Genomic DNA, 15678 nt, shown 5'->3' on the forward strand with positions numbered 1-15678 from the left:
ACCCAAAAAGGGAGGGAGGACCGTAACTTAAAATGAGAATAATGAACTTATTCCAACTCGAGAAGTTACCGGTTGGAGGGTTTGCATAGATTATCGTAAATTAAACGACGCAACCCGGAAGGATCATTTTCCATTACCTTTCATTGATCAAATGTTGGGACGTCTATCAGGAAATGAGTACTACTGTTTCCTAGATGGTTTTTCCGGCTACTTTCAAATTCCCCTCGATCCAAAGGACCAAGAGAAAACAACCTTCACCTGTCCTTATGGAACATTTGCCTATCGACGTATGCCCTTTGGGTTATGCAATGCACCAGCTACATATCAGCGATGCATGGTAGCAATATTCCACGACATGATTGAACGTTGTATGGAAGTCTTCATGGACGACTTCTCAGTCTTTGGCAGTACCTTTAATTCGTGCCTATCAAACCTTGACAAGATGCTCACTCGGTGTGAAGAGTCAAATTTAGTTCTTAATTGGGAAAAATCTCACTTCATGGTAAAAGAAGGGATAGTTTTAGGACATAAGATCTCTAAAGCAGGAATAGAAGTTGATAAGGCTAAGATTGAGACCATCACTAAACTTCCAGAACCTACCATGGTAAGAGCAATAAGGAGTTTCCTAGGACACGCCGGTTTCTACCGACGTTTCATTAAGGATTTTTCAAAGGTCACACGACCTCTCACTCACCTCTTAGGAAAGGAAGTCCCGTTTGTCTTCGATGAAGAATTTCGAAGAGCATTCAACTATCTGAAAGAGCAGCTAACACATGCACCGATCATGATAGCTCCTGATTGGAGTCTACCATTTGAGATCATGTGTGATGCGAGCGATTTCGCAGTTGGATCAGTGCTTGGACAACGGGTAGATAAACACTTTTATCCAATCTATTACGCCAGTAAAACCTTAACCGGAGCTCAAGAGAATTACACTACCACAGAGAAGGAGCTGCTAGCCGTAGTATTCGCCTTCGATAAATTTTGTTCCTATCTTATCTTGTCCAACTACGGTCTATACAGATCATTCAGCCTCAAATATCTATTCACTAAGCAAGATGCGAAACCGAGACTCCTACGATGGATCTTACTCCTTCAAGAATTCAACATCGAGATTAAAGACAAGAAAGGAGCAGAGAACATCGCAGCAGATCATCTTAGTCATTTGGAAAACCCAACGATGGAAAAACTTGCAGAACAAGATATCAGAGATAAATTCCCGGAAGAACAGCTTATGAGTTTAGGACAAACTCACATAGGATCACAGTTTAATGACACTCCTTGGTATGCCGACATGGCCAACTACCTAGTTGCCGGAGTAGTACAAAAGGGCATGAGTACCTCCCGAAGAAGGAAGTTCTTCAGGGATGCCAAGTACTACTACTAGGAAGATCCTTACCTGTTTAGAATTTGCCCTGATCAGATAATCAGGAGGTGCGTAGATGAGAAGCAAGCAGCAAGGATTCTTCACCAATGTCACCATGGACCAACTGGAGGTCATCATGGAGCAAATTTAACCGCAAGGAAAGTCTGCGAATCAGGATTCTACTGGCCATCTATATTTCGAGATGCGCAAGAGCTTGTAAAGCGTTGCGACGCATGCCAAAGACAAGGCAATATCTCTATGAAGAACGAGATGCCTAGGACTAATATCCAAGATTGCGAGATCTTCGATATATGGGGATTAGACTTCATGGGCCCATTCCCAAAGTCTAACGGGAAAGAATATGTCCTCGTAGCAGTAGATTACGTCTCCAGATGGGTCGAAGCTCAAGCATTTCCAACTAATGATGCCAAAGTCGTCACAAATTTCCTGAAGAGACTATTCTGCAGATTTAGAGCTCCCCGTGCGATAATAAGTGATAGAGGCACACACTTCTGTAACACTCAGTTTATGAAGGTGATGCAACAATACGGATTTACCCACAAGATGTTCACTGCCTATCATCCGCAGACCAACGGACAAGCAGAGGTCACGAACAGAGCACTCAAAAGAATCTTAGAACGCACTGTCGGCCATCATGGTAATAAATGGGCCGAGAAGCTAGATGATGCTCTGTGGGCATTCCGGACTGCTTACAAGAATCCTCTAGGAACTACACCCTACCGAATGATCTATGGAAAAACTTGTCACCTTCCGTTAGAACTCGAATACAAAGCTCTCTGGGCGCTGAAGACCTGCAACCTGGATCCCTCAGTTACCGGAAGACATAGAAAAATGCAATTGAATGAACTCGCCGAATTGAGAGACCAAGCATATGAAACGTCATACATCTACAAGGAACGAACGAAACTTACGCATGATGCAAAATTAATCCCTACAAAGTTCGCCCCTGGAGATAAAGTTCTTCACTTCAATTCTCGGTTCAAGAAGTTCGCGGAAAAATTTAGATTAAGATGGAGTGGCCCATACAAAGTTGTACACGCTTTTCCACACGGAGCCGTGGAATTAGAAGGACCTACTGGTAATTGCAAAGTCAATGGCCACCGGTTGAAAGCCTATTTAGAAGACCACGATAAGGAGGAGCACCTCTTCTCCTTTGATCCATTCTGAAGATCTGACAAGGAAAAGTCGAGCTGTAACGACTTGATAAACAAAGTGCTCTTGGGAGGCACCCCTTGCTTATCCTTTTTATTATCCTTTTTATTATTTCTTATTATTTTCTTTTTAATTATTTTCAGTCTTAAGATATTATTTCTGTACTAACAAACTAAGCGCCATACTTGCGCTTAGTGCTTACAAGTTTGTTGAATGTGTTTAGGCGCAATGCCAAGTTCAGGAGCATCAGCTTACATTTCCGTTCGCAGGAGGAGGACTCCTGTAGTTTACTCATCCAGAAGCAGTGCTGATCAGAACAGGCCGTCAACAAGGCAATTAGGCCCAAGGAGATTAGTATTAGAGAGCGTTGAGGAAGACATCGGCACAGCACTGCCATCTCCTCCAGTCCGACGATCTAGACGTCTAGCCAGGAGACCGGTCGAGCATACACAGTTGCCAGATGCGCATGAGCCACAGATGGTGATCCATTACGGAGCTACTTTGAGTGACCCTGATGTTGTATGGGCACTACTCAGAGATCAGCAGGGCCTTTACAAAGCTCTGAGAGCATACCTCTGGCATGAGGGGATGCCACGCACTCTGGGCCCATCTTCATTTAGGCTAGCATGCCGTGTTCAGCCGACACGACAGTCTATGCCCGAGCATTCCACACCAGCTTCAGTTCACTCTGTTGCCATGCCTGCACACGCTACTCCTACTCCCATCGTGCCGCCTGCCCCAGTTACAGAGCCAGTTCCAGTTGCTGAGTTGCCAGAAGGTTGTCATTTAGTCACTATTCCTATTTCAGTAGAGCCGCCAACGGCCCAGGCATTTGAGATCACTGGGAGCATGCCTGACGAGGAGCTTTTCCCAGACTTAACCCACCTGGAGATACCGACAGACTTATGTCTAGAGTCTTTACTAGGCCCTGAGATGGATATAGGGCAGCCTTTCGAGCACATGCCGAACTTGGAGGATGACACTTTCGGATACTTTGCAGAGCCGACACACATTGACCAGGATAGTATCCCATAGACTACTTTATCTTTATTTTATGTTTTAGTTTTTATCTTTTTGAAGCATTGTATAAAAAGTTATATATAGTGGAAATACTGCCTTTCTCTTTTTGTTCTTCATGCAGAAATATTATTATAAAAGAGACTGGTATGTAGGAGATGGACCGTAGGAAGGCCCAGCACTAGGAAAGTTAACACGACCATACGGAAGTAATCCTTCCTCAAACCTATTTCAATTATAACGCACTAAAATCTCTAAGTGTGGGGTAACCCCCGCAACCAACTTAGAATTTTAGAAGTCATGTCCTTAATTAATATAGTATCAAAATATTCTTTCGAGAGAACATTAGGGACAATGTTCTTCTAAGTGTGGGGTAATGGGTAAGGTTTTTAAGGTCGAAAGTTTTAAGTCAAGTAACCATAAAACGCCAGGATTTGAAAAATTCTTTTGTCCAAAAGTAATTAAGCAATGGATATTGGGTAATTTTGAAAAATTCTTACTTTGTTTTTGCCCAAAAGATCTAATAAAATTGCTAGAAATTGGGTTTCGGAACATTTATTAGAACGGAACGATTAAGCTAAAACTAATGTTTTGTGTCAAAAGATTTCTTTTAAGAAAATATGTTAAAGGCTACGCATGATCAAGCACGACCCCTACTCTAAAAAGCGAGGAATCTTGGACCCAAAGTATCTGTATGACCCATCAAATCTACAGTACTTTGTTATTTCAATTGACGAGCGTGCCGGTGTACGGTTCAAGTTAGAACTTGGTTCAGTCATACGTTTCAAGGCCAATGGTTAGTGAGCGCCATACGTGATGCAGGTGCGATACTCCTTCCGAAATCATTCTGAATAGAGAAGACAAAAAGCCATCCGTTTCCGTTTCCACTCCACGTATTTCAACCCGACCAACTCACATAAAGAGTTGATGAATCAAAAATATTCACCCCAAATTCACTCCTAAAATACACCATTCACATTTCATTCCCCTTTCCATTTACCAAAAATCCAGAGATCAATGAAGAGATAGATCGATCAAATTCACTTTAAAAGCACTAGTCGAAAGATTCCGAACCCCTGATTGTTTTTGATAGGTCAAAGACCTATTTTCAGTGGATTATCACTTCCTCTATGGGCACCAGGAACGAAAGACAAAAGTTATAAAGAAAAGGTATGCCAAAAAAAAAATGATGAAAGAGCAAAGTCTCTAAGAGCAAAGTCTCTAATAAGGCAAAAAGAAACCCAAGGAGATGCCCTGAAGAAGAATGAAGGAAGAGCAAAAGAAAATTCTAGACAAAGTCTTAGCATAATCCGCCTCTTCCGAAGAAAACCTTTACGGAATTCTCAGCCATTATCTATCCAAATTGGGTACTCTGAAGAATCAAAGTCTATCAATTCTCTCAAAATCAAAAGATCTGGATACCTTTCACCAAAACTCATAAATTTCCAACCAAACCCTATAACCCGTCTTCCTCTTGAAAGAATGCTTAGGAAGAAGATCAGTGCCGTCCTTACTTAACCGGTGGAGATATCGATGCTTTACCAAGCCTATGATGAGAACTGTTACACGACTGGCTTCTGAGCGACAATACAATTAGAATAGGACACCCTAAACACTTGAGTGATATGAGTAATCCGTCAGTGAGGAGCCTGATCATGTATACTCTACATCTGAGAGTTGGAAAGTATGCCTTTTTCACTATGGACGCAATTGGAATCTAGCGACCAAATCATCAAAGTTCGAAACTTTTTCTAATACTTTCGAAAGATGAACCGACTTTTGATGAAGGCGTAATAAAAAGATCTACGGGTGGGGCAAGGAAGAATCTATTAAAAAGATCCCGATATTATCGCTTTCTTGCTTGAGGACAAGCAAAGCTAAGTGTGGGGTATTTGATATCGAGCAAAAAGTCACGTTTTTACCCCTAAATCAGGCCCTAAAACAATAAAGATTAAAACTTTGTCGGCAAAATTATCGTTTTTTCGATTGATTTTGTAGATTAAGTAATTACAAAGGCGATGCAAAAAGAATCAAGTAAAACGGAGCTAAAATAAAGATTCTAGAGCGAAAACGGTGAAAGACAAGAAATCAAGTTACGATCCAGTGAATCAGGCCCTGATCAGCAAGCCATACGGCCTGCCACTATGGAAACGGCCTGCCAAATACGTGCCACCACATGAGGCACCAAAAGGCTTGCCAAGCATACGGCCTGCCATACGGCCTGCCAAACGGCCTGCCAGGCGTATTTGGCAGAATTTCAAGTCTATTTAAAGGGGCTTTCTCCATTCATTCCAACACACACTCAACTTGAAATACAATTTATATTTTCAATATTTTTAGGTAGTTTTTAGTAGTAGTTAGCTTAGCCTTTATTTTCTGGAGGATATCCCGGCGAGTCCCTGCGATCCCGGGCAGATTAGTTCGGCTTTTTCAGGTTTTATTCGAAATGCTTGTCTTTTGTATTAAACATGCATTCTTATCTTTTATGTTTAATAACGCGTTCCGATATTTCCATGATAGCTTAATTTATCTGTATGTTGCCATGATAGAAGTTTGGGTTAGCGTAATTATGTTAATTTAGTACGGTTACTGTTATAATACTGAATTACGAAGTCTGATAGATTTGTATGCTAGCATCTTAAGGATTGACCAACTTAGGTTGTGATCAGGACTTGTCCACCTATATAAAATTAGCTACTTCATAGGATTAAGACCCCTGGTTATACTGTATCTGAAGATTCTATGAACTCGGTATGGCCGGAGTTCCCGAAAGGCATCTAATGCACTTTTAGGACACGGAACCTAGGAATTGAGACATGAATGACCTAGTATGTGTAGTGACCGAAATTTTCCATGTTTATATATATTCAATGAAATTAGTATATTTACATGATTAAATGTTTTCAACATGTTAAGCAATCAAACTTGCTAAGACTTGATTATTTGAAATGTGCTTCATATAGACAATTGACCACCCAAGTTGACCGGCGATTCACGAACGTTAAAAATTTGTAAAAACTACATGATGATATATATATATATTGATATATATATGGTTAACATGAGATTATGCTAAGTAAGTATCTCACTAAGTATATTAACAATGAGTGATATACATAAAAATGAGTTTATTGAATTAAGAAACTCGAAACGATATATATAACGATTATCGTTATAACAACGTCTTACTAAATACAAATGAATCATATTAAGATATTGATACACTATGTTTAACATGATAAAATTATAATTAAGTATATCATTAAGTGTGTTAACAATGAACTACATATGTAAAACAAGACTACTAACTTAAGAATTTCGAAACGAGGCATATATGTAACAATTATCGTTGTAACAACATTTAACTGTATATATATCATACTAAGATATATTAATATATCATAATATCATGATAATGTAATAATTTAACATCTCTTTAGATATAATAAACAATGGGTTAACAACATTTAACAAGATCGTTAACCTAAAGAATTCAAAACAACATTTACATGTAACGACTAACGATGACTTAACGACTTAGTTAAAATGTATATACATGTAGTGTTTTAATATGTATTCATACACTTTTTGAAGACTTTAAGACAATTATCAAAATACTTCTATTTAACAAAAATGCTTACAATTACATCCTCGTTCAGTTTCATCAACAATTCTACTCGTATGCACCCGTATTCGTACTCGTACAATACATAGCTTTTAGATGTATGTAATATTGGTATATACACTCCAATGATCAGCTCTTAGCAGCCCATGTGAGTCACCTAACACATGTGGGAAACATCATTTGGCAATTAGCATTAAATATCTCATAAAATTACAAAAATATTAGTAATCATTCATGACTTATTTACATGTAAACAAAATTACACATCATTTATATCTAATCCATATACCAACGACCAAAAATACCTACAAACACTTTCATTCTTTAATTTTCTTTATCTAAGTGATCTCTCTCAAGTTCTATCTTCAAGTTCTAAGTGTTCTTCATAAATTCTACAAGTTCTAGTTTCATAAAATCAAGAATACTTCCAAGTTTACTAGCTCACTTCCAATCTTGTAAAGTGATCATCCAACCTCAAGAAATCCTTGTTGTTTACAGTAAGATATCATTCTAAATCAAGGTAATACTCATATACAAACTTTGATTCAATTCCTATAACTATAACTATCTTAATTCGAGTGATAATCTTACTTGAACTTGTTTTCGTGTCATGATTCTGCTTCAAGAACTTTCAAGCCATCCAAGATCCTTTGAAGCTAGATCATTTCTTGTCACTTCCAGTAGGTTTACCTACTAAACTTGAGGTAGTAATGATGTTCATAACATCATTCTATTCATATATATAAAACTACCTTATTCGAAGGTTTAAACTTGAAATCACTAGAACATAGTTTAGTTAATTCTAAACTTGTTCGCAAACAAAAGTTAATCCTTCTAACTTAACTTTTAAAATCAACTAAACACATGTTCTATATCTATATGATATGCTAACTTAATGATTTAAAACCGAGAAACACGAAAAACACCGTAAAACCGGATATACGCCGTCGTAGTAACACCGCGGGCTGTTTTGGGTTAGTTAATTAAAAACTATGATAAACTTTGATTTAAAAGTTGTTCTTCTGGGAAAATTATTTTTCTTATGAACATGAAACTATATCCAAAAATCATGGTTAAACTCAAAGTAGAAGTATGTTTTCTAAAATGGTCATCTAGACGTCGTTCTTTCGACTGAAATGACTACCTTTACAAAAACGACTTGTAACCTGTATTTCCGACTATAAACTTATAATTTTTCTGTTTAGATTCATAAACTTAAGTTCAATATGAAACCATAGCAACTTGGAACACTCAAAACGGATTTAAAACGAAGAAGTTATGGGTAAAACAAGATTGGATAATTTTTCTTGTTGTAGCTACGTGAAAATTGGTAACAAATCGATATTAATCATATCCTAGCTAACTTATATTATATTACATGTATTCTAATATATTATGTAATCTTGGGATACCATAGACACGTATGCAAATGTTTTGACATATCATATCGACCCATGTATATATATTATTTGAAACAACCATAGACACTCTATATGCAGTAATGTTGGAGTTAGCTATACAGGGTTGAGGTTGATTCCAAAAATATATATACTTTGAGTTGTGATCTAGCCTGAGACGTGTATACAATGGGTCGTGGATTGATCCAAGATAATATATATATCGATTTATTTCTGTTCATCTAACTATGGACAACTAGTTGTATGTTACTAACGAGGACAGCTGACTTAATAAACTTAAAACATTAAAACGTATTAAAAATGTTGTAAATATATTTTGAACATACTTTGATATATATATGTACATATTTGTTATAGGTTCGTGAATCGACCAGTGGTCAAGTCTTACTTCCCGACGAAGTAAAAATCCGTGAAAGTGAGTTATAGTCCCACTTTTAAAATCTATTATTTTTTTTGGGATGAGAATACATGCGATTTTATAAATGTTTTACAAAATAGACACAAGTAATCGAAAATACTTTCTATGTTGGATTATCGAACCAAATATGCCCCTTTTTAGCTTGGTAGCCTAAGAATTAGGGAAATGGCCCCTAGTTGACGCGAATCCTAAAGATAGATCTATTTGGCCCAACAAGCCTCATCCGAGTTACGGATGCTTTAGTACTTCGATTTATCATATCCGATGAGAGTCCCGGAATGATGGGGATATTCTATATGCATCTTGTTAAGGTCGGTTACCAGGTGTTCAACATATGAATGATTTTTATCTCTATGCAGTTTGCGAAATGCCTGATATGAGATGTGTTATAAAAATGAAATCTTGTGGTCTATTATTATGATTTGATAATATGTAGGTTAAACCTATAACTCACTAACAATTTTGTTGACGTTTTAAGCATGTTTATTCTCAGGTGATTATTAAGAGCTTCCGCTGTTGCATACTAAATTAAGGACAAGATTTGGAGTCCATGCTTGTATAATATTGTTTAAAAACTGCATTCGAAGACTTATGTTGATGTGTAATATTATTGTAAACCATTATGTAATGGTCGTGTGAAAAACGCTATATTTTAGATTATCATTATTTGATAATCGTCGTAATATTTTAAAGGTTATGGTTTGTTCTAAAATCGAATGCAGTCTTTGAAAAACGTCTCATATAGAGGTCAAAACCTCGCAACGAAATCAATTAATATGGAACGTTTATAATCAATATGAACGGGACATTTCAGTATGCCTATTGACTGTTCCGAAGAGACCTCTTAGGAGCTGTTCAGATCTAGTTAGTGCCTTCACTGTATGACCCAAGCCTATTGCATGTTCTTTTCTGATTGTTGCCCTAGGTCTTAGTCATGCCAACTGTTTAGGTACTTATTAGGTTTCTATCTGCTTTACTATCAGTATATTAACTGTAATGCTGTATAATGTTTGATTTGTTGTGATCTCATTAGTATGATGTAATGGTTGTTAGTTTTCATTTAAGATTTTGCCAACTTAAACCGACGGACTCCTTCCGTTTGTGATCAGTGTTCAATCAACACGGCACATTGTTATTCAGTTATCTAAACTGATAACGAGGGTTAGGATTAGAGCTTAACTCACTAATGAACCTAGTACTCTACTGAGGATAACCTCCGAGGTATTGTTACACTTCAGTTATACGACCAAGTGACATACTTCTCACTGCTCAAAGAGAACTCCGAGAGTCCAGAGATAAGTAGGTCTGTGTAATTGGCTCACCCAACCAGATCAATATCAATCCAAGCATAGTCTTAACATAAGCATAATTACCTTTCCCTAACCCAATACTGATATCTTGGTCAACATTTCCTTGATCTGCATACTCCGGATATCCTCCCACTTTATTTACTTTTTCTGCATTTAGGACCTTTAGCTAAAATCAACTACTATCTTTTATCCAGGTAATTTAACTAAAAGACAATTATCCACTTGATCTTCAATTCGTTAATCAGCATAAAATTCGACACTAGGTTAACTTACACCTTCTACACCTTAGAAAGTAAAGTAAATTTAGGCCCCACAAAATATAAATAAACGAAGACGCTGTGTGCTACCGAATCGGACACCGTGCGACCTAACGACACCGCACAAAATAAAAACCGTCCGTTAGTGGCATATCAGGAGTCATCCAACGAGCAACCTGATTGAGGTAGTCTTGCTTCTTAATTGTGATGTATTATAGGAGTAAAGACAGTGAGCTTTAAACTTGTCGACTAGCACTACTCTTGAGTATCATAATAAGAAATAAGGTGATGTGATGTAAATGTTATAAATAATTGTAAGTATTTAGATAGCAGTAATTGACGTTGTGTTCAAATCAAATCAAACCACTATAAAGAATATGTCTACATAGTCATTTTATTTCTCATTTGTCTGAAGTTGATTGTATACCATGTAATTAACAAAAGATACATATTATTCTCGAAATGTATTATTCAAATATCCAATTAAAACAATTTTTCTTGCAATATCACGAGAAATCACTGGTCTTAAACAATTGTTTTCAAAAATAGCTAATAGTCTTTCTGACGGTTATCAATGTGTAAAAACTTATATTTCGTTACTAATTCAACTCTCAATTAATATGGACTATCTAATATCTAATAGTATTACAAACTAAACAACATTAATAGATTATTATTCTATTTTCCTTTGCTTTGTGATCAAACGAACATATTATATATAAAGTTACTTTACTTGAAGCATCACAATTTCGATAACGCCCATACAAAAGTGCCCGCGAAATCGCGGGCCTTAAGCTAGTTAAAGATTAAACGTGTGTACAAATATATTTTTATTTTCGTCTAGAGTTTATTGATACGGCATTCAGCTAGAATACAGAATACAACAACAACAACAACAATACCCAATCCCATATGAGTGGAGTATGGGGGAGGTGAGATGTAGACAATCATTCATCTATCCTAGAATAAAGAGAAATCATTTCTCCACTCACAAGAGCGGAGAAAGTCCTCTCTCTCTCTCTCTCTCTATTCGACGGGTAAAGAGATTGCTTTCAAGGGGACCTCCGGCCATAAAGAATGAGAAAAAACAATAAAAAAATAAATTAAAAAAAAAAGCATGAAATATATAGATAAATATATAAAAAACAGTAATAATAAATAACAAAATAAAATTACATGAAAATAAATAAAATAAACAGAGACGCTATGAAAATGATAGAATCAAATTTTCACCGAATCAAATTTTTACAGGTTTTACATCGTGCCTGGAGTTCAATTTAGGCTCTAAGCGTACATGACAAATAAAATTACATGTTCATGGTTTGACAATGGAAATATCAAGACACGATTTTCAGATTCCAAATTCCAACGCATACTGTAACATTGTAGACAAAGCATACGTTGACTAGTTGTATACCACTAGTTTTACATTACATTATACAGTACCAACTTCCAAACTCCAACACCATCTTATCCGCTTCATTCACACAATCACCACAACCCAAGTCCACCGCACCCAAAAAATGGCTAACCTCATCACCACCCTATCCAACCACCTAGTCCACCACCCAACCATCACCAACTTCCACTGGCTCCCACCCCAAACCTGGGGTTCAACCCCTCTCTTCCTAACCTTAACCATCTTCACTTACCTAACCCTAACCATCACCCTTAACCACACCCCACTCCCCACCCCTAACCCATCTCTCCTTCGTTTCATCTCCACCGTCCATAACCTCATCCTTTTCCTCCTCTCCCTCATCATGGCCGTTGGATGTTCCCTTTCCACCTTCTCCCAAATGCCTAACCACCGTTGGATCTTCTGCTTCCCACCCAACCACACCCCTCCACGTGGCCCTGTCTTCTTCTGGTCCTACATTTTCTACCTTTCTAAATTACTCGAATTCATCGACACTTTTTTGATCATTGTAAGTGGTAGTAAACGACGGCTGTCATTCCTCCACGTGTACCATCATTCTGTTGTTGTTGTTATGTGTTACATTTGGCTTTCGACTTCTCAGTCGTTGATGCCCGTTGCGCTTGTAACTAACGCATCGGTTCATGTTTTGATGTACGGGTACTACTTGTTGTCCGGGTTAGGGTTTCGACCCGCGTGGAAAATGTTGGTTACGAATTGCCAAATCGTGCAGTTTGTGTTTAGTTTTTTGGTTTCCGGTTTGATGTTGTATTATCATTTTACGACGTCGTTTGGTTGTTCTGGTTTCTTAGGTTGGTGTTTTAATGCTGTTTTTAACGCCTCGCTTTTGGCGCTTTTCATTAACTTTCATTTCAAGAATTACGCCCAAAAGAAGAAAAAATTGTGATTGTAATCGCAACAAAGTTAAATATTTAACTGATCAATAAAAATGTGTTAGAATGATTGAATTATTGGATTATGATACCCGAACAGGCATGGTTACTGTTTTCTGCTAGTTAATTTTTGAATTTTGCGGTTCCGTTCCAAAAGTTGAGTCTCTTGTGAAGAGATCAAATGTTAAATGTACTTGAACGAGATGACGAGAGTATATAGGAACCAAAAAGGAGCACTTGCAATTTCCGTTCCTAAACAATGTTGGAAAAATAGTGTTGAAAATTGTATTTTCACCAATATTTGGACACCATTTAATATATGATAGAGTCCATTTAATGTATGATAGAGTGATATATATATATATTAATGACTAGTTAGTGGGTTTTGTAGTCTCTAACGAGGGCTTTAAAACGAGCCAAAGTGTGTCCAAAATGGATCAATGGTGAATGAGATATCGAGTCTTAAAGTTGTTAGTTTGGTGCAAAATTAAAAGGAATGAAAAGAAGTGGAAGTTGTCCCACATCGGTGATGGGAACAAACTTAAGGCCTCGACTTCTACTATAAATAAAGTCTTTAGGCTTTGTAGAAAGACACACCAAAAACAAGAGAGCAAAAACACTATTAGTTTTCCTTCTCAGCCGCAACGAGGTCTCCCAATTCCGTTTACCTTTCAGGTAAGTGTTCAAGTCCGGCAGTACGCTGCTTTGGACCGGACGTCGAATCTGTTTAAAGGAATTGTGTCAAACACAAGCCCGGTTCATCCTTTCTCCGCTTATTCGGTTAGATCACTCTAATTTTTCATTCTTATTTTGGTTATTTATTATACATGTTTATAATTTGATTATTTTGTTTGAGTAATTTGTTAGGGTTTTAATTACTCGTTTCAGTTTCGTATACTATTTTCCTATAAACTTAAACAGACTCATTGTATGAAACTGAATATTATTACTGGATTCGTAAATTGATGCTGTTATTATCGATAAAATATGATGTTTGGTGTTTATCTACAACTTATTTAATTGATCGAGATTGTTATTACATAAGTGGCTGATTTTTTGTTCTTAGAACATACTAATATAATATATTGCTTACCACTAATATTGGTGCAAGATAATAACGTGTATGAATGTCAGGAAGGATAAGTGTTCCACAATTATGGCTACTTTGGCTAAGATAGATAAGTACTCCGTATGAGTTAAAGAAAAATTTTATCTATCTTTTTTTATGATCTGCGGCTGACCTTATTTTTAAACGGCTTAAAAGGAAAAGAAAGAATTATCTATAATTCTAATCGTGGTATGCTAATATTAGACAAATATATTTTTGATTACTATCTTGTCTATGATCGATTCACTGACTAACATGTTATACATGGAAAAGATGTGTAGCGACCCGACAAAATCGTCATTGACGGCGCCGCTAACTTAGGTCCCGTTACGTGGTCGTAGTCCCTATCTGAGACTCGTTTGATCAAAATTATGTCGCATTCATTTGAAAAGTACAAGACTTGCAAAGTTTAGTTTACAAAACAAATGGATAACAAGTTTAAGCTTACAAAAGTATAAAGTATAAATGAAATAACTTGCGACATAATATAAGTTGAAAATCACAGTTGCTATAAATAACGTAAGTATGTATGCATGCTTGACTCCAAGCAAGTAATCAGAGTGTATGCATGTATGCTCGACCCCAAGCAAGTATGAATGTACGCGGAAGCATGTATCAAATAGCCAAATATGAACCTGAGAAAACATGTAGAAAACTGTCAACGAAAAACGTTGGTGAGATCATAAGTGTATTTGTAAAAGTATGTTTTTAAACCACAAGGTTTAGTATCAAATCGTATACATCTTAAAAGATGTGTTTGTATTAAAGCGTATACATCTCAAAAGATGTTGTTTGTAAACCACAAGATTTAGTATAAAGTGAATATCAAGCGTATACATCCCAAAGGATGTTGTATGTATCACGAGCACCCAATTACCAAAACTTAACTGAATTCTACCTCTGCATAATAGTGTTAGAACCTACACTATACACCGAAAATACGTTTCATCCGTCAGATGAGGGTTCGTCAAACCGGTATGGCCACACAACATAATTTCTCACTCACACCCTACAAGTGTAACTAATGGTAATTGGACTTGAGAATTTTTGTTCTAACTCGTAGGTATCTTTGCTCTTGTATTCGTATTTGTTCAAAGTATAAAAGTATGAAAAGAATGTATACAAATGAAATGTATATAAGTATGTAATGTATATGTTTCTCAGCCCACAATTTAAAAGTATAAAAGTATTTGAAAATGTGGTACTATGATCTCACCTCGAGTGCACGAGTATAAATGTACTTCACAAAGTAAACGTGTGCATGAAAGTTGCTTAGCCTTGACCTAAACAAGTAAGTTGTATCAATTAACCGGTTACGACACAAGGTCGGGCGAAATGTGTTCAATTAGTCCTATGGCTCGTTACGACTCGAATATATAGCATGTGAGTCACGTTATCAAGTTTCATGCAAGAATCAAGTATGAAAGCATGTTAGAACGATTGCATAAGTGTTTTGTTAAGTTTGACTAAAAGTCAAACTTGGTCAAAGTCAACGAAAAAGTCAACGGGGTCGGGTCGGGTCCCGAACTATTTTCCTAAGCTTAGAAATCATATATGAGCATGTTGTCCAAGTTTCATGTTGATCGGGGGTGTGTAGCATGCTTAGAATTGAACGAAAATTGACCAAAATGGGCAGTCTGCCTCAGATGCGCCGCATCTGAGGCAGATGCTCCGCA

The 15678-nt window shown here is 36.9% G+C and overlaps 1 protein-coding gene across 1 annotated transcript; it reads left to right on the plus strand.

The window, feature by feature from the left end:
• The first annotated feature begins 12050 nt into the window (after positions 1-12050).
• On the plus strand, positions 12051-13087 carry LOC139873155 (fatty acid elongase 3-like). Its single transcript, XM_071861085.1, has one exon. It carries the CDS (start codon positions 12108-12110, stop codon positions 12906-12908), a length of 801 nt encoding a protein of 266 aa, XP_071717186.1. The 5' UTR covers positions 12051-12107; the 3' UTR covers positions 12909-13087.
• Positions 13088-15678: the final 2591 nt, after the last annotated feature.

The sequence above is a fragment of the Rutidosis leptorrhynchoides genome, chromosome 10 (genome assembly GCF_046630445.1).
Source record: "Rutidosis leptorrhynchoides isolate AG116_Rl617_1_P2 chromosome 10, CSIRO_AGI_Rlap_v1, whole genome shotgun sequence".
NCBI lineage: Eukaryota > Viridiplantae > Streptophyta > Magnoliopsida > Asterales > Asteraceae > Rutidosis > Rutidosis leptorrhynchoides.